Source organism: Trachypithecus francoisi, unplaced genomic scaffold, assembly GCF_009764315.1.
Source record: "Trachypithecus francoisi isolate TF-2019V2 unplaced genomic scaffold, Tfra_2.0 Lachesis_group12, whole genome shotgun sequence".
NCBI classification, from domain to species: Eukaryota; Metazoa; Chordata; class Mammalia; order Primates; family Cercopithecidae; genus Trachypithecus; species Trachypithecus francoisi.
This window is the reverse complement of record NW_022681457.1, coordinates 102,402,181-102,421,652: the sequence shown is the minus strand read 5'-3', so window position 1 is coordinate 102,421,652 and position 19,472 is coordinate 102,402,181. Positions and strand designations below refer to the sequence as shown.

At 48.2% G+C, this 19,472-nt stretch overlaps 1 protein-coding gene across 2 annotated transcripts in view; it reads left to right on the top strand.

The window, feature by feature from the left end:
* ZBTB40 (zinc finger and BTB domain containing 40) overlaps positions 1–16,661 on the top strand; it is a 79,438-nt gene extending 62,777 nt beyond the window's left edge. For both annotated transcript variants that reach the window (XM_033227911.1, XM_033227909.1), the window contains 6 exons: positions 3,682–3,846; positions 6,435–6,649; positions 7,860–8,022; positions 8,740–8,826; positions 10,254–10,480; positions 12,240–16,661. In XM_033227911.1, coding sequence (XP_033083802.1) covers positions 3,682–3,846; positions 6,435–6,649; positions 7,860–8,022; positions 8,740–8,826; positions 10,254–10,480; positions 12,240–12,434 — 1,052 coding nt within the window. In that variant the 3' untranslated portion in view covers positions 12,435–16,661. The remainder of the gene's footprint in view (positions 1–3,681; positions 3,847–6,434; positions 6,650–7,859; positions 8,023–8,739; positions 8,827–10,253; positions 10,481–12,239) is intronic.
* The last annotated feature ends 2,811 nt before the right edge of the window (positions 16,662–19,472 follow it).

Here is a 19,472-nt window from a genome sequence, read left to right as displayed (position 1 = left end):
GAGAATGGCGTGAACCTGAGAGGCGGAGCTTGCAGTAAGCCAAGATTGCACCACTGCACTCCAGCCTGGTGACAGAGCGAGACTCCGTCTCAAAAAATAAATAAATAAAATAAAATAAAATAACAATGCACAACCTCTAGGCAAACAGATGACTGGGAGTAGCTCTGTGCATAGACATGTAAACTGCTTACTGGGAGAGCTTCTGAAAGAGGCTGGCTAACCTCCTATGACTTTGTATTAGGTTTGTGGAAAAGTCATTGTGGTTTTTGCCATTAAAAGTTAGAGAGAATTTACATAAAATTCTTTGAGCTTTGAGGTTGAGTTCAAGCATGAGAAGGACCCTGACTGAGCACCTACTGTGGATCAGGCAATGGCAGGTGCCGAGTAGCTGAGCTGGGGTTCCTGTGTGCCCATAGCTTGTGGCCTGAAGGGGGCAAGGGGAGGGGAGTGTAGTGCCCGTTACAATGCAGATTCTCAGCTGTATGATGCGGAATAACACCAGCATGATGAGGAAGGATGGAGAAGGGGTCTCTAGTCCAGTTGGAGGGGAGGAGGAGGTGCATTGTCAGGGAAAGCTTCTTGGAGGAGTCTACATATTGTTTAGAGCACTTACGTGTAAATTATAATGCAACCATTGTTTGACCTGGACTGTCACAGTAGCCTCAAAGCTGGTCTTGCTCTCACCATTTCTCTTGATACTTAAAAAATAAATAAACCCTATCAGGTCACTTCTCTGCTCCAAACTCTTCAGTGGCTTTTTGTCTCAGTCAGTTGTGAAATGCAGAGTCCTTGAGATAGCCTCTCAGGCCCTCCATGATTAAGGTTCCTGATTCCTCTCTGACTTCATCTTTTAGGCCTGTACATTTTAGCTTTCTGGCCAGCCTTCAGGCCTGCAGGCACCTGCTCCAGGACCTTTATTCTTACCCTTCCTTTTGCTGGGAACACTTCCCGTCAGACACCTCATGCTTCACTTCATCACCTCCTTTGAGACCTTACTTACACTTAGCTTCTCGGTGAGTGCCTTCCTGGCCACCCTCTGTAAGGTCTCAGCACCCCACCCCTGGTTTCCATGCAGTATTTTTCTCCCATAGTGCTTCTCATATGATATAGTATCTACTTTAGGAATTTACTTCTGCTTTGTCTTCCCTGTTAGAATGCAAGAGTCATGAGGGGCAAACTGTTAGTTTTTCTTTTCCCACTGCTGCATCCATGGGACTTAGACTAGTACTTGGCAAAAGTAGGCCCTCAACCGATATTTGCTGAGTGAATGAATTTCGTAAGCACTCTTTCAGGCATGGGGTATTGTAAATATACGCACCCCTGTCATGGGACTTACACCCCACTGGGTAAAACTGACAATAAACAAATAAATATATAGTATAAATTTAGATAGCAGTTATTGCTATGAAGAAGCATAAAGCAGGGTACACAGTGAGGGGACAGGGCTTGGGGAACACTATTTGTATCATCAGAGAAGGCCTCTGGGAGATGGCATTTGTGGAGAAACCTAAACAAAGTGAGAAATGGAGCCAGTGGAAGACCTAGAAGGAGAGCATCCCAAGTGCAGAGCACCTCCCCAGTGGAAATGAGCTTTACCTGCACGACAGACCAGAGAGAGCTAGAAGGGGCTAAAGCAGAGTCAACGAGGAAGAGCATTAAGCAATAAGGCCAGAGATGCTAGCAAAGGCTGGACCTTGGAGGGTCTTACAAGCCAGGGTGAGGACTTTTGGTTTTTATGTGAAGTGTGTTAGTTCATCCTGCTATTGTAACAAATTACCACAAATACTGGCCTAAAACAACCCAAATATATTCTTTTACCATTCTGGAAGATAGCAATCCAGGATGGATCTCGTGAGGCTAAATTCAAGCTTTCAGCAGAGTTCCTCCTTGAGGCTCTAGGGGAGATCTCATTCCTTGCCTTTCCAGCCCCTAGAGGTTGCCCGCATTCTCTGGCTCTTGGCCACATCACCCCAACCTCTGCCTCCATCGCCGTGCCTCCTTTTCTGACTCCTCTTCCTCCCTCTTATGAGGACCCCTGCGATTACACTGGGCCCACCTGGATAATCCAAGACAACCCCCCATCACAAGATCCTTCATCCAGTCACATTCACAAAGTCCTTTTGCCATGTATGGTAACATACACACAGGTTTCAGGAATTACGACATGGACATCTTCGGGGCCCATTATCCCACTTACCACATGAAGCCATAGAAGGATTTTGAGCAGATAATGAATGGTAGGATCTAATTTACATTTTCAGAAGTTAATCCTGGCCACTCCAGACAATAAGCTATAGTAGGGCAAGAGGGAAACAGAAAGCTATTAGAGCCGTCCAGTGTAGAGATGATACAGTTTTCAACTAGAGTTGTGTTAGTGGGGGTTGTAAAGAACGTTCAAGTTTTAGGATATATTTTTGAAAATGAAGGTAACAAGACTCATGGTGGATTGGATGTTGGATGTGAAGGAAAGAAAGGAAGTAAAGGAACTGAAGGCTTTGGGGCTTTGCCATGAGCAACTGAGTAATGCTCACTCATTTACTGAGATGGGGGAGTGTGTGGGTGGTGGCTGTGGGGGTGGTGGGGATAGAGCATTGGGAGCTCTGTTTTGGGTTCCCACAACAGATGAGGACTTTTGGTTTTTCTGTGAAGTGTGTTAGTTTATCCTGCTGCTGTAACAAATTACCACAAATAGTGGCCTATTTGATGCATTGGAGATACCTACTAGACATCCAGGTGGAGAGCAGAGCAGTGGGGAGTTGGCCATACAGATCTGGAGTTCTGGGGAAAGATGCGAGCTGGAGCTATACTACAGGAGGCGTCCATTACAGATGGTGTATGAGGCACTGAGAGATCATCTAGAAACTGAGGATTGAGAACGTCAAGGACTATGCCCCAGGCTCCTCAATAATTTCACCTCTCCATTCAAGGAACCCTTTTTTCCCTAACAAAATCTTATTTTGCAGCCCAATACATAAACACTGAAAATGAGGCTGCTTGCCCTAGTTATGGTAGACCTGGGATCCGGGGTTCCAGAGCCTTGCCTCACCGATTGCCCTGTTTGCTCTCTTGGCTCTCTTGGCTTGGAGGTTCAATTGGTCTAGCATTTCTCACAAATGCCAGTTCTCCAGATTTGCTCCTTACCCACATTTTCTAACAATCTTTGGCAGTCTGGTCATTATTTCCTCATTATGTGCATGTGAAAATAGAGAAACCGAGGGATACATAATAACTTTATAGCAAGCGACTGAAAGAAGGCTTTCATTCTTCTCTGTATCCACGTCTCTCACCTTTGTGTGCAGTTGCAAGTCCACACTGTGTATGTTGCCAGGGGATCCAAACCCACTAATTTCTGGGCACAGGGATGTATCTGGTTGCGGGAATAGAGTACGCTCTTTCATACTTGCGGTGACTGATGAACAGATGGCTTGTCTTGTGCGGCGAGAACTCCGTCCTTGTTCCTTTGTCCAACCACACTCGCACCTTCTGTGTGATCGGCTGTGTTTGTGAGGTGCCATGTGACGAGACAGCTCAGATCTCACCCAGCGTATTGCAGACTGCCTGATGTTTTAATGTCATCCACCAGATGATATTTCCCTGATACGTGCTGTAGAATTAGATTTTGTTTGTAGCAATGCCATACATGTTTAGTGCTGACTCTAATAAGCTCCTGTGTGTTTGCAGGGAAAATGTATGCGTGCCAGTACTGTGATGCTGTGTTTGCCCAGTCCATTGAGCTGTCCCGCCACGTGAGGACCCACACCGGGGACAAGCCCTATGTCTGCAGGGACTGTGGCAAGGGCTTCCGGCAAGCCAATGGCCTCTCCATCCATCTGCATACCTTTCACAGTATGTACTGAGGCTGTGGATCTCAAGCCCTCGATACCAGCCTGGCACTGGGAAAGCTTGTCACAATTGCAGCAGAGGTGTCAATCCATCAGACCCGAGCTCCGTTCAGTGTCTTCCCCTTACCTGTTCCCCTGCAAAACCCAGAGTCCCTCATTCCTAGCCTAGTTCAGGAAGAATCTCATTTTAAGGTTTCTCATATGACACTTATTTCTCTCTGGCCAGGCTGCTTCCCTGTCTTCCTTTTTAGCCTACCCAGCACCATTTGTCCAACAGAGGCAAATTCTGTTTGAAGGAAAAAGCCTCTATAACTGATTGGCTCACAGAGCACTGGAATATTTCCATGAGTCTATCTTCCATCTGCCTTTTCCCATAGGAGCAGTCCAGACACTTTCTGAGTTAATGTCTACCATCGTGAGTGGGCCTTGGTTATGTTCCCTTCAAAACCTCCTGCCCAGCATTCTCCTCCGAGTGCCGTTGTATTTCACACAGTTGGTGGGGTCTGCCCCTGTCTTTCTCCCCTTCTGTGAGAACTGACACAGACAAAAACACACTTGTATTCGGCATGCATGTGTGCATGGGCACACACACACACATATATACACACACAGAGGAAGGAAGGACAAAGAAATTCTGTGATTCCTCATTACACCATCAGGAAATCACCATCATGGCATTTGGCTGGCCACATCACATTTTCTTCAGCCTCTCTTGTTGCAGCAGGAGTGTAATCAGCACAGCACAGCAGGGGAGTTAAGAGCTTGGAGTCTGGAATCACACAGGCTCGAGCTTGAATCTTGACCCTGACGCTTACTTTCCTTGAGGCCTTAAACAAATTTATTTACCATCCTAAGCCTCTTATGCCCCTTCTGTAAACTAGAGCAAATAATAATGCCACCACCTTGGATTGTAATTAGAATTGAATGAGATCACATGTAAAGCATGACACTCCACGCCTGACACATAGAAAATGCTCAGTAATGCCAGATATTATTATTATTGGTGACAGGGGCAACCCTCTCAGATGCCATTTGTCACCATCAAAGCTTGTCTTTTTTGCATGCCATGCATCTCACATACTCTTCTTCCCTCCCCACCCCTCTTCCTACACACCAGTTTCTAGCTGTTGGCAGATACAGTGTCTCACAAGTGTGCTTTATGTAAACACATCCAAGTCTGTCGTCAGCCAGCCAGCAAGGACTTTGCCAAAGCTCCTATGTGCCCAGCTTGTGGCTAGACCCTGGGTGATGCAGGGGAAATAAAGTGTGGCTCTTTCCCTCCAAGGAGTTTACAAGGCTGTCCAAAAAAATCCAGTTACAGTAGGCTTCCAGATGAGAGATTTGGCTTGGATCCAGCGCCACAATTTTGATGTCCTCTTGACCTCTTTAATGACCTTCTGCTTTAGTCTTCCTTTCGCAGTAGCAATACATGGGCATCAGGAAAGGGGAAGACATTATTAACTTTCAGAAGGGAGAAGACCGAGAATACTTTGCCATACCCTAAACTGTATCATCCGTGGCAGGCCTAGCATCCAGGGCCCCCTTTCCCATTTCTTGCCTGTTTCATAGAACCACATTGTTGCTTATGGAAAGCTGCATCAAAGTGTCTTAGAAGACGGTGTAAAACAGATTTCAAGAGCTCATGTCCACAGGGAAACTAGTTAGTGATGCTGCTGCATGTCAGAATTCCTGAATTAATCTGAATCAATGCACATAAAAGATTGGCTTGTGAGCAAAGGATTTTATTAAAACATTTTGATTTCTGTTGCTTTAAGAAAAAGACCAAAGTTTCCTGCTATAAGATGGCAAATGTATTCTTCATCACTACTAGTTTTTATTTTGGGGGTCTCACTGAAGAGTTGGCATATCCAGTTAAGCATGTAGCTCTCAGACAGAGCATGGATTTGGGAGTGAGAGATGGGATTGTTACTCAGTTCAGCCATTTCTTAATTGTGCCCATGGGCAAGATACTGCCTTACCACTCTAAACCTTGATTTTCCTGATCTGTAAAATAGGGATGATAATAGAACCTACTCATAGAGTTATTGGAAGGATTAAGTGAATTAATTTACATAAAGCACTTAGAATATGCCTATCATAGAGCACTCATTATGCTAATGTTTTTATTGTTGAATCTAAAGTGGGGAGAAAGGAAGCATCCCTCCACTTGTGCTGTTGATGACAAAGGAATTAGTGATGCTCTGGGGAGTATGCTGGAAATCTACAGAGAATTAGAAAACTCCAGAATGCCCGCTGCAAACAGGACGAGCCAGGGTGAAACTCCCTGGAAAGTGGTAAAGTGTAATTTAACTTGTAAGATGTAAAATGAGGAATGGAGATGAACTACATGATGCTGCAGAGATAGTTAATCTCGAAACCCTGGAGGAAGCCCACCTCCTGGGATGAAGGTAGGGATAGTCAGGTGACTCCTATACTGATTTCTGATCCTTGGAGTCTGTGACCCTGCCTGTTATCTAAGCAGAGTCTTCACATTTGTTGCTGTACACAACAACCAGTGTTTCACTGATGGCTGCCTGTGGTGTTTTCATTTCCTCTCTACCTCTTTCTCTCATGGATGTCCCATGAAACCAGACATAGAAGATCCTTATGACTGCAAGAAGTGCAGGATGAGTTTCCCCACTCTTCAGGATCACCGGAAGCACATCCATGAGGTGCACTCCAAAGAGTACCACCCCTGCCCCACGTGTGGGAAGATCTTCAGTGCCCCATCCATGCTGGAGCGGCACATGGTCACCCACGTTGGAGGGAAGCCCTTCAGCTGTGGGATCTGCAACAAGGCCTACCAGGTGACCTCAGGTGCCACTGGGAGCTCTTCCCCTAACCCCTGACCTACTCTCCATTTGATCTTCCCTGATGCCTGGGTTGCTGGCTTGCAGATCATATCTTGTATCCAGGATGTGACAATTGGCTGATTCTCATGAAGGATGCAGCTTGTGATCCAGATTCTCTAAGGAGATCTGGTCAGAGTGCTGCAGTTGGGGAGCTCATTATTGGAGCAGAGAGTTCATACGCTTCTTCTCTTAGACAGCAGACTTGTCGTGAACTGAATGCTGCTTTTCCCCTTGGATGCTCACCTTCCATAGAACCCATTACTCCCATGTGTCAATGGGCATGAGAGCGGCAATGGGGAGTGGAACACTACCTGGAATTACCTTGTTTGGCACAATTAATGTTTGTTTAACTTCCAGGGAAGGGCTCAGCCTTTTTACCTTAGGATTTGATATGTAATTGAAGTGAAGCCTCGTATAGAACTAAAAAGAAACTACATCTATCAGAAGCTTTAAAACTACAGAGAAGAGAATGGTCCTTGTGGCATCTATAAGATTTGGGTATAGACAAAGAAGCATAACTGCTAATTTTAGCTCAGCGAAAATTGAGAGCTAACTTTGTGCCAAGGCTCATGTTGTGACATTAGCGTTCCAGAACAGAGACCTGGTCTTGAGCCCTAGGATGGCATGGAATTGTAGGTAAAGTATTCCCAGTGCTGCTCTGGAACCTGGGAAGGAGAGGGGCTCTTGCTTACAGGGCAAGGGCAGTGTGCACTCCTCCAGCAGCTTGCTCTGCTACGCCCCAGCTTCCTGGGAAGCCGTGAGATGCAGCTCAGTGGTAAAGCACACAGGTGTTTCAGTTGGAAGGCCCGGGCCTGAATCCTGGTCCTGCTATCTCCTCATGTTATGATTAGTCATTTAACTCCTCGGTGCCTCCGCTTCCAGCTCACTAGGAAGACTCTTAACACCTCCCTCATAGCCTTGTTGTAAGGAATGAGCATGTGAAGGACTCCCAGGAGCCCTGCCCTGGAGTGGCTTCCTAATGAATCTGTAGTTGCCTTATTCTCACAAACACCAGCCTCTGCTCACATCAGCACCCAGTGTGATAGGTAAGAGTGTGTGATACTAGAAACACAGCTTACCCAAAAATGTGTTTCTTTTCGAGCCTCGTGAACTCTCCAGCTTGCTGGAGCTTTCTGAGACCTAACACTTGCCAAATTCCTTGCAGCAATTATCTGGTTTGTGGTACCACAATCGGACCCACCACCCTGATGTATTTGCTGCTCAGAACCACCGATCTTCCAAGTTCTCATCACTCCAGTGCAGCTCCTGTGACAAAACCTTCCCCAACACCATCGAGCACAAGAAGCACATCAAAGCAGAGCATGCAGGTGAAGTTTGGGTACCGCCGGCAGAGAGTGAGAGGGGCTTGATGGTGTAGCCTCCTGGGCGCCACCAGAAATCCTCACTTCTAATAGTCTAGTGTGGTGTGTGGTAGTCATTGCCTTTTTCTGCGCCACCGCACATGAAGGCTGCCACACCAGTCCGTAGCAGCAGCTTGAGTGGCAGTGGTTCTCAAACCTGGAAGCGTAGAGCAGTGTAAGCTTCCACCACCCCTGAGTGAGAACTTGTCGCAGCACCTAGGAAGGGTGTCAGCCTCGGTGGTAGGCAGGCCTGAGTGGAAATCCTGATTCCAGCACTTATCAGCTGCATGACCTTGGCAAGTGACTTCTCTTCTCTGAGCCTGTTTTCTTCCCTCTAGAATGGCAGTTATTAAAACCTACTTTGCAGGTAAATTTGGTGATAATCACAACAGCTGTCAGTTACAGAGTGTTTCCTAGGTGCAAGACACCATGCTAAGCACCTCGTGTATATTTTCTCATTTCATTCTCACAACATCCCTCTGAGCATCCAGGCAGTCTGGATCCAGATCTCCTGCTCTTTACCACTAGATTGTGCAAATATACCATAGGTTATAAGATTCCTGGCACTTGGTAGATGCTTGCTAAGTATTGGCCATCGCCCCAACCCCAGCCCTGTTACTCTTTAGCCTTGGAAAGCCAACCATTTGTTCTTTGCCAGCACATCTTTCCTTATGCACTTCACAGATATGAAGTTCCATGAATGTGACCAGTGTAAGGAGCTCTTCCCCACGCCAGCCTTGCTGCAGGTTCACGTCAAGTGCCAGCATTCAGGTCAGTACCCAGTCAGCATGCTTCTAGGCTAGACTGCCGGGGCCTGAGTCTCCTCCCCACCACTTGCAACTTTGCAACCCAGGCTAAATCGCTTAACAAACTTGTGCCTCAGTTTCTTCATCTATAAAATGGGAATAGTTGTAGCACCTGCCTCATAGAGTGGTGTGAAAAACTGAAGGCCTTGGCATCAATAAGCATCCCTTAAGCGGTAACTGTGGTTGTCATTGTTATTGCTATATTTCATCAAATCTAAAGTGCCAGTTAAAAATAAATAAATACAATTCCGTTATAAGATACACCATTTTTATTTATTTATTTTTTTGAGACAGAGTCTCACTCTGTCACCCAGCCTGGAGTGCAATGGTGCAATCTCGGCTCACTCCTTCCATCTCCTGGGTTCAAGCAATTCTCCCTGCCTCAGCCTCCCAAGTAGCTGGGATTACAGGTGCCTTCCACCACGTTCGACTAAATAAGATGTACCATTTTTAGTGAACTACTAAGAAAGAAAAACTACTGTCAATTAAGCTGTGCTTTCTTATCACGTAGAATACCTACGTTATTCTAAGTGCTGTTTTGGACTTAAGTTGACATAGATTTTTATCATGTCACTCACTGTAGTGTGCATACATAAAAAGGAAAACACAAAAAATAAACTGATTAAGGGAATAATCCAGCTTCTCAGAGTAACATTCAATTCAGATTGTCAACAAGCATGTTTTTCCACACAGTGTTTACTCTGCCATCAAGAACATTGATGATGGAATACATAATATAAGATTCCATCAAAGAATTGAAGGCCATTGGTATTGGTCTCTTGAGCATTATGTAAAACTAGTCTACTTTTGATTCCTGCTTTGGGAATATAGCTAACCTTTCATCATTTACCTCCTCCCTTCTAAACCATTTGGTCTCCATGAGTTAAAAACATGCACCATTCCTGTCTTAGGGAGTTTTCTTCCAAGCCATGGATGCCCGTTCTGCAAGTCTTGATGCTGCCACTTTTGATGTTCGTGTGCACATTGACAATTGCACCTGACTGCCTTAGCCCACAGAAGTCGTAAGGTGCCATCGATCCTATTTCAGAGATGTTAAAATGTATTTCTTAGAATTGATGAAATATAGTATGGTCAGCATGATTATCTGCAGTTGAATGAATAATGGGCTTCTACAGAGACAGATTTAGCCTGAATCTAATACTAATGAAACTGCTGTCTCGGCCCCTCACTTGCATGGAAACTTCCAAGGCTCGGTCTTTGTCATTTTGTATTATTTTTCTTAAGGCGCCCCAGATTGAACAACCTTCAGGTCCCACAAAACCTGGATCTCCTCCAAGCCTCGATCCCCATTGCTCCTTCCTCTCATGTCTTCCTGCCCTCGTTTCTCTCATTTTTCCCACAGCCCTCCTCTTCTGTCTCCCTCTCCTCCAGGGTCCCAGCCATTCCGGTGCTTGTACTGTGCTGCTACTTTCCGTTTTCCTGGAGCATTGCAGCACCATGTCACCACAGAGCACTTCAAGCAGTCAGAGACCACCTTCCCATGTGAGCTCTGTGGGGAACTCTTCACCTCCCAGGCCCAGCTTGACAGTCACCTGGAATCTGAGCACCCGAAGGTGATGAGCACGGAAACCCAGGCAGCAGCCTCACAGATGGTACAGGTGATTCTGGGGCCATCAGCTACACAGAATGCTAACACAGGGTTCCTAAGGCTTCTCGAGAGGTGGCTCTGTCATAGTACCCAGCGATACTCTTTAGGGATCATGTAGAGAGTCTCTCTGGACTTCTTACAAAGCAGGACAGAAAATTCTAGTCTTCTGGTGGCCACATGGGAAGTGGCCCTTAGGTAGAGTGAGCCTGAAACAAGAATTTCCAAAAGAGGAACAGCTTGGTTCCTCCCCCCAGTGCATTCATCCCTGCCTCCTGAGAAACACTGTGGGGTGTGGTGAGAACTGCGGGAAACCTCAGAGAAAGAGGAGCTCTTTGTTGGGCAGGGACCAGCCTGCAGTTGAAGTGCTTAGAGAGCGCCTCTGGGCTGGACACAGTACACACTTGCACACACCTGGGCCTCTGCCCTTTACCTGGGCGAAAAAAACACCTCTTCTTGATATTTCAGGACTAAGCTTGATCCAGCTTCTCTTTGCTTCTCTGATCCTCATTTACTCTTCTTCCCATCTTCTCCAGAGAGGGTGGGCAGAAAAGGAAGATAAACTCTGGTCCATCCATCATCAGTAATTTGTGGGTGGGTTGGAGGGGAACCATAAACTGGTTGAGGTTTTGGTCTGTTAGACTGTCGCGCTGTCCAGTTCCATGGATCAGTCATTTATAAACCAGATTCTTGCAGGCCTCTGGGGAACAGAGGGGAAGTTGGGTAGGCAGGACTCCCGTCAACACTCTGCTGTCATATCAACCCAAGGTGCTCTGCTTTTATCTTTTTTGTATATTATGGTTCTTGATAATATGCCCTTTGGGGAAAAGGTGGGGCTGGGGGGTCCATTTCTAAAAGAAAAAGAAAGCAAAGCAGTTTGAAAACTACTCTCCTAGATCATTGTTGATTGAACATCACAGTTGATCTCTTCTCTCCTGTAGCACAGAGAAGTAGCTAGGCTTGGCTTCCTCACTTGTTCCTGCTTTCTGCTCTTCGCTGATTCTCAAGAGCAAGGTGGCTGTGGCCTCTGCTTTAAAAATATCAAGGGCATCTAGCTCTTCTGGCGTCTATGGTTCAGAAACACCAACTTGGAGGCTTAGGCAGGAATTGGAAATGCCTAACCACAGACTCATTCTCTCTGAGTTGGAAAGGTTGTCTCTAACAGATTATGCAGATTTGGAAGGGACATAGGTGGGCTGTGGAGAAGAGAAGGGGGCACTGGCCCCACCAGGTTGGTGAGCTAAATGAATGCATGGAGTCACAGTTCATCCAGTCTTTCTCCTAAGCTCAATCACTGTGTGGCCTCCTGGGAAGGCTGTGGGCCTGCGAGAGGTCCAGAGACGCTGCCCCAGGCCCGCCTGGGCCTGTGGTGGATCAATCCCGTTCCCGTGTTCCAGGCGTGAGACCAGCTAGCTTCAGTGGCATTCCTCTCACATGGCACTCACCTCTGCACTGTCATCCCAAGACAGGAAAACCCAGTGTGAAAAACGGAGCCCGTGTTCACTGGTGTGTAATCATAGAGTCCAGGCACCCCGAGATGGCGTACTGAGCGAAATTATAGCAATTTAGTGCACAGTTATTTAAATGGTTTGCTGGCCTTCTCTTTTGCATCGCCGGTGGGTTAGACTTGCCTCTTCCCATTAGGCACACGTAATTGCTCTCCTCAGGTGAAAACATAAATATCATCATTACAGCATGAGATGAAAACCATGTAAATCTGGGAGCCAACTGCGAACACTGCCCAGAGCAGCCTCACGGTCTTTCTCTTTCAGGTGATCCAAACCCCAGAGCCGGTGGCCCCGACAGAGCAGGTGATCACTTTGGAGGAGACCCAGCTTGCCGGGTCACAGGTGTTTGTGACGTTGCCAGATTCTCAGGCATCTCAGGCCAGCTCTGAGCTCGTGGCAGTGACTGTGGAGGATTTGCTGGATGGCACAGTGACGCTGATCTGTGGTGAGGCCAAATGAGCAGCCGTTCATCCGGCAGAGCCTTCCTGTGTTTGCAGCTGAGAGGAGGCGCCACAGCTTGCCCTTTGCCCTCCATCCCTGGCTGTCCTGAGTGGTGAGCATCTTAGCTTAGCACCAACCAACACAGTCTCACCTAGAAAACAGACGGAAGCTTCATTGTTCTCATAGAACCTACAGCATCCGAGCCCTCAACACCAATTGCACCATCCTCTAGCAGACAGGCCTCCTTCCCCACAGGCCCGCTGCTGCGGCCTCTGTGACACTGTCCATCCCCAAGTGACATGTAGCTTCAGAAGTAGAGTCTGAAAGAGCAGTGGGATGAGAGCTGGTGACCAGGGTACCCCAGGAGGCGTGATGTGCCGACACCCTTCAGTGGGCAGAATGGCAGTTAGATACGGGGCTTGGCCCACAGTGGGGCTGCAAATGCTGCCAGTGCCTCTGGCCATTTAAAGTGAGAGGGGCACCAACAGACAATTCAGAGACCTCAGGCATGAGCACACTTGGCCCCTTCCTTAGTCCTATCATCCTACCCTCTGCTGGGGTTCCCCCTGTACCCAGTGGCCATGCCCAGCACCCTACTGATGGCTATAGGACAAATAGCCCTCATTTCCATGCCTGGTAACGCCTTGTCAGTTGTCAGCCCTTCCCAAAACAAAGCTTTGGAGTTTCTGCTGGAAGTGTTTAATGTGAGGCATCAGCTGCTAGACAGTCTCTGCCTTACCAGGACATTATTCTTGGTATTCCTTACCTGAAGGCTGGTTCCCACAGCTCTTCCGTGTCATCTTCATCCCCTTCCTTTAATCAAAGGCTGAAATCTCTGCCTGACCTGGCAGCCTCGCTCCCTCTGGGTCACGTGGCGCAGACCGTGACCAGCACCAGGCAGGCAGTCCTGTCTGCGTGTGGTGGAGCAGCTGTGACTGCTCGTGGCTCTGCTGCCGTGCACTCCCTGCCTTAGGAGTGGCCTGCTGCCTCACCTCCCCCACGCCGCCACACTTATTGCAGGTCAGCAATCCTTTGGAGTCCAAATTTCACAAAGCTTTTTTATCTTCAGTTCCGAAAATATAATCTGATAGTTAATGGTTTGTGGAATCCATTATGAAGTGCGATTAGACAGATGTAGGTTCCTGCCGTTGGAGAGAATGACTAGCATTTATCTTCTTTTCCTTCCATGCCAAAGGTTGGAGTCTGCTGGTGCGGTGTTTACACACCAGGCAGGGCTCTCTGCCACCGTGTGTGGCTTGACCCCCTGTGGAGGGGAGTGCCTGGTTGGATCCCACACTGGCAGAGATGGGGCCACCTCTTCCTTCCAGGCACATCTCACATTGCCATGTACAGAGGCAGGGGTCACGTTTGGTCACCATGGAAGCTTTTATTGCTCCCACATGGTCAGGTCTTACCCTGCTTGAAGCACAGAAGGCACAGCCTTACTGACCAGCACACCCACTGACTGGCATCTGCTGGCTTTGTGCAGCCAGCCCCAACAGTTTCCACAGTGAGCGCCAGCTCCGGCCAGCCTGGGACAGCTCATCCCAGCCAACTACACCTGCCTCTGGTCCTGTCTGCATTTTGATATGTAGGTCACTTGAGCTTGTCAATTAGGGTTCTGCCATTCTGAAATAAATGAAGTTTCTAAAGGAGAGTCGGCCTCAGAAGCCAAAAACTGACCAGAAGATGGTGCTCAAACCTTTAAGACTTCATCTCCATGTGAAGGGCTCACTGTTTCTACCAAGGCTGTCCCTGTGTTAAGGCTTTTCCGTCCTGGGAACTGTCAGACTGGGAGAGCTCTTGATCTGCAGGTGGCAAAATGGCACTGAATATCCCCTTGGCACCAGAGAAGACCCACTGAAAGATGGTAGAGTGGCACATGCTTACAGGGCATTGGTGCCAAGCCCAGTGGATGAGAATATAGCCCCTCACAAGCTGTGGGATGGGGCTTGGGAGCCGCAGTGAATGTCACTAAAATTTCTTCCAAAACAAAACAAGAAATAATTGCTGAGAGCTTATAGGGAAGTGATTTAAAAAAAAAAAAAAAAAAAAACTATTTGGAATCAAGAGGGCTTTAAGTTTTGAATTCAAGTGTCAGATCCTTTCAAGCACTGAGAAATTCTTTCTCAGGTTTATGTTTTTGGGGAAGACAGGGTCTTGCTCTGTCTCTCAGACTGGAATACAGTGACACGATCTTGGCTCACTGCAACCTCTGCGGGCTCAAGCGATCCTCCTGCCACAGCTTCCCAAGTAGCTGGGACCACAGACATGAGCCACCACTGCTGGCCAGTTTGTTTTGTTTTGTTTTTTGTAGAGACGGGGTCTGGCCATGTTGCCCAGGCTAATTTCAAACTCCTGAGCTCAAGCCGTTATCCCACCTGGGCCTCCCAAAGCGCTAGGATTACAGACATGAGCCACGACGCCTGGCCAGGTTTCTGCTGGAGACCCAGATTGTGACAAGACATTTGTTTTCTTTGGAATCACCAGATTTGCAGCTTACTGTGCCGAGAGTGGACTGGCTGCTGGGGCCCATCGGATGCCCTCTGGCCCGTGGCACACTCAGCAGAAGGCACAAACCCAGTGCTGGTTCTCATCAAGACAGAGGGGAAGGCCCTCCCCGAGTTCACTGTCTGCTCTGAGCAGGCTCCGCACTGGCTGACTGATTTTGTGGTCTTGCTCTCTAGAGAAGCCCAGATGGATCTTATTATAGGAAAACTTTCTGACTCTGCTTGGCCATTTTATCCTTTTCTCCTACTTCTACCCAAGAGACCTGATTTGCCGCCACAGAGGACAGTGTTTGTGTGGTCTCGAGTCCACGTCACTCGCTTCTGTGGGGTCCTGGTGCTGTATTTGCTTCGTGCCCCATAGGGTGCCGCCCTTACGGCCTCTGGACTGAACTCTGGGGCCTTTGGGGTGGTGTGAGGGAGTCCGTGGGCTTCTTAGAACACATGGATCTGTTCGGTGGGTCCCCAGACCTCTGCTCCCAGAGCGCATGTCCCAGCTGGTGAGGAGGGAAAGGCAGGCAGATTCCAGGCTGGAGTGTGATTCTGTGGGAATACTGGGGTCAGTTATGGAACAGGACTTGCCCATTGTAGGTAAGTGAGACAGCAAATGGATGATTCAAGAGCAAGGATTACTGCAGGAAGGTGAGACTCCTGTCGACGTGCATGAGCAGAACCTGGAACCAGAGGGCAGGGACCAGGGCTCTTTACTCATTTCTTTTATGGGTAAAGAGACATGAAGAGACAGCCTGTCTCTTCTGTCTCAGAAGCTCTGTGTTTGGGAAGCTTTGAGCCCATTGAGTAGCAGGGTCTGCAGTATGAATACCTTTCCCTGGCTATCCGGGTCTCCCCTGAGGAAGTGTTCTGACTCCCCACTGACCACAGGAGGCACGCCAGCTTCATCCCCCGGGCTAGAGTTCTGATCATCGGGGCTGAGGGGTAAAATAAAATCCAGTCAGACAGACAGTGGGGAGACAGGTCCCTGCTCTTTATTTGCAGGATCAATCAGGGACTCCCAGAAAGGAAGGAGAATGGTGAGGGGGCCGTAAGCTGGTGACGTGGTCACCACAAGCTGAAGACAGGCTAATGGGGTGGCGGATGTGCCTTTAAACCTCACGTGCCTGGAAGCTGCACATTGACCAAAGGAGGGAGGGAATTGCCAACCATGCACAGAGTTGGCAGGCGGTTCCAGGAGACAAGCAGCATGTTATTAAATTGGGCCTAGGCAGTTGGACGATAATGGAGAAAATGCAGGGATGCTATAATGAGTCCTCCCCAAGGGCGAGTTCAGCACCCGAGCCCTGTTCTGCTTGTATCCCAGTGACACTTGGGAGGTAGAAGAAACTGGGAGTAAGAGGACAATTTGGGGCTGAAGGGAGTGTCAGAGGCAAGTCGATCCTTGTTCTGTTGTCACGGAAACTTTGGGGCTGGTGGGACTTAGGCCAAAAGCTCAGAAGCACAGCCAAAATGTAGAAGCTTGCTACGGCCTACAAGGAAGAGAGAAGCTGTCTGTACTTTGCGAACTACATTGTTGAAGGAAAAAAATCACTCCCTGCCTAATTAAGTTGCTTCCAAATTCGGGGAATGTGTGTCCTTTCCTTTACCAAGGCCAATCAGCCCTGCTTCCACCCATGGTCAGGACAGCCAGCCCCTACGTGATGCCGTATAAATTGGATTACAAACCATATTCATGTTCAACTTGCACTAATCTATATAAATAAAATATGTACTTTGAAAAAAATTAGGCTACATGAGTTTCAAATGGACTGTGATGTTATAGACCTGCTTTCTCTTTGGTTCTGGGCCAGTGTCGGACGGGGACCGGCGTGATAGGCCTGGTGTCCTAGGGGCCATTTGTGTACCTTGTGGCCGTGTTAACATGGCCTGGGGGAAAGAAAGCTCTCCTGTCATGTGGAGTCTCATTCCTAAACCCTCCTTCCCAGGGAGCAAGTGTAGGGCAGGGTTTCAGAGCACAGGCTTTGGTGTCCAGCCTGGGTACATCCAGCTGTCCTGCTGTCTAACTGTGACATTGTGTGAGATGCTTACCCTCTCTGAGCTCCCTCCTCCTGGCCCCCAACTTTATTATAAAATGGAGAAATGATTGTGCTTACCCTACAGAATTGTAGTATGATTTAAAAGTCTGGAATTAATGTATTTAATGTAGAAAATTTTAGCTTTTATTAGTAAAAATTTTTTGCATGCAAGTCAACTATTTCCTGCATTATCTGGCACTAAAGAGAATGTTCATTCCTGTATCTTTATGTAGTCTCTCTTTTTCCTCTCTGAATCCTTAGGGGATCCTTATAACACCCACTTTTCATTTATCTCTTGAATCTCAACTGCTCCCAAAGTACAAATGCTGAGCAGATAGCTGTAAAATAAACTAAACCTTTCTCGGTGAACAGCTGGAAATGTCACATTGCTGGCAGCCAACAAGGAAACAAGAACAGGAGACCCGGATGGGATGTACGTGATTTCTGCAGGAAGCACCCAGTGTTTAAGACGGGGGGAGGTGCATTAGATCCCGCAGGCCTGATGCTGCAGAGAGCAGGGGAGTTGGGGAGGTTCTGTGCTTACTCCTCCTGGAGCAGTTCTGGAGGAGCACAGATGGACCCTTGTTCAGAGCTCGCAAGTGAGTTGAGGAAGGAACGCCCCCCTGCCTAAATGCTGTCTTTGGAGAGCAGGGCTGGAGCTGCCCGTGTCATATTTTGGGCAGTAGTCCCAAGAGTGTCCCAGCCAGCTGCAGTGGGTAATTGTAACATACAGTTGGACCCCAGCCACAAAGTTGAAGGTATGCAGAGGTGAAGTGCTGCTGCAGGTTGGGTGGGATGGAGCAGAGGTAGGAAGTGGGCCGAGGGTTCCCTTGGTGATCTTCTGGGCCAGGCTGGCTGGAAGGACTCAGCAGCACAATGGAAAAGACACGGGCTTGGGAGCTTCCCAGCTCCACGTCTTACTAGACAGATGACCTTGGGCGTGTTTTTCCTGACAGTGACTGTGAGAAGAAAGTTAACATTTGTAAAATATCTGACAGAGTATAGACGCTTCGTAGGTGATAGCTGTTCGTGTTTATAATATTTTACAAGGGCCTGGAGGAAAAGTCAGGGCAGAGGAGAGCTGGAAAGGAGGTACCTAATGTATCCTAGATACAGGGTCTGGAACCCAGTGCAGGGGGTCTCCAAAACCAGGATAAGAGGAAGCATAAATCCAGAGACCCCAGCCCAGACCAAAGTGAACAGTGATCTGAGGGGAACAGGATCTCCCCGCGTTGGTACAGGGACTCTCAGCTGTTTGGCACTACAGCAGAGGGGTCACATCTGAGTAAAGGCAGAAACCTGGGCATGTTGGGTGGGGACACATCCAGTGAGAGCAAAGGAAATGGAAAAACTAAGTCCGCAGTGATTTTTGGCCTCTCTGCCTCTTTAGTGTTTACTGTCTGTCCTTTTCTCCTTAGGCTTATGCTCAGGATATGTTTGGAATGAAAGGGAAAAGGGGCTTGTGGCGCTATGCAGACGTGCCCTAGACCAGGATCTTTACTCTTCATTAAGAGATGAAGAGGTTGTAAGGACGTGGACATAGAAACCAAGTTCATGTTCTTGAGAGTGTTCTGCAGGCTTTTCTGCATGCATCTGTCCTGCCTTTTGGCCTTTCACCCAGGGCAAGTGTAGGTCCCATGCCCACCAAGACCTCTGTATCTCCTCCGCATACTCAGACTGGACAGTACTCAGTGGATGCTTAGCAGATGCTGCCGACTGCTGGAGACAGGGACTCTGACCTTGGACTCGCTCTTCCGAGGGTAGAGGAGCTACTTCCTATTCTGCAGCTCTGCACCACATGTTCAGTGTGAGCTGTTTCTAGCCAGTCGAGGAATACGCTGTCATTCCATCTACTCTCCATCCACCTCATGTCTGCAACCTTGTGAGGCAGAGAGAGCCAGCACTTGGCGGGGTTGCGTGTGCTGCTAGAATTCTGAGCTCCATCGTGGAGAAAGAACTTCCCCAGCTTTCCCTGTCGCTCCCTAAATCTGTATTCTGCAATGTCCCAAATCCATCTACTACACAATGGAAACCCTAGGTATGCAGTTGTGTATTTTTGCCTTAATCCTCACACAGCTTCATCTCATTTGAGATTCTAGCCAGTATGAGGACAGGGACCACATCCTGTTTACTGCCTTGGTTTCTCTGAGAGTTAGGGCTGCTGGGTTGGGCACACAAAGGCTCTGCCGGAACCAAGCGGTACCTCTCTTGCTTACTTTCATTTCTCGGCTCTGGGAGAATCCAACTTCCACATTTTATTCTGGTCAGTGAGGCTATACCCCAAGTTACCCGTGGGCTGGTCTGTCAGAACATCCTCCTCTCTTTGTCCTCTGAGAAGAGATTAGCAGAAGGCCAAGAGCAGCCAGCCGGGCCCCACCACTCCAGCTGCTCTGATCAAACACCATTCCTGCCGCTTCTTCTAGCTCTGGCTCCCCCAGCGCAGGCCAGAAACAGCTGATCAAACACATCAGGACAAGGTCAGTCCAGGGATCCATGGTCCCCTCCAGGGGAGATTTCAC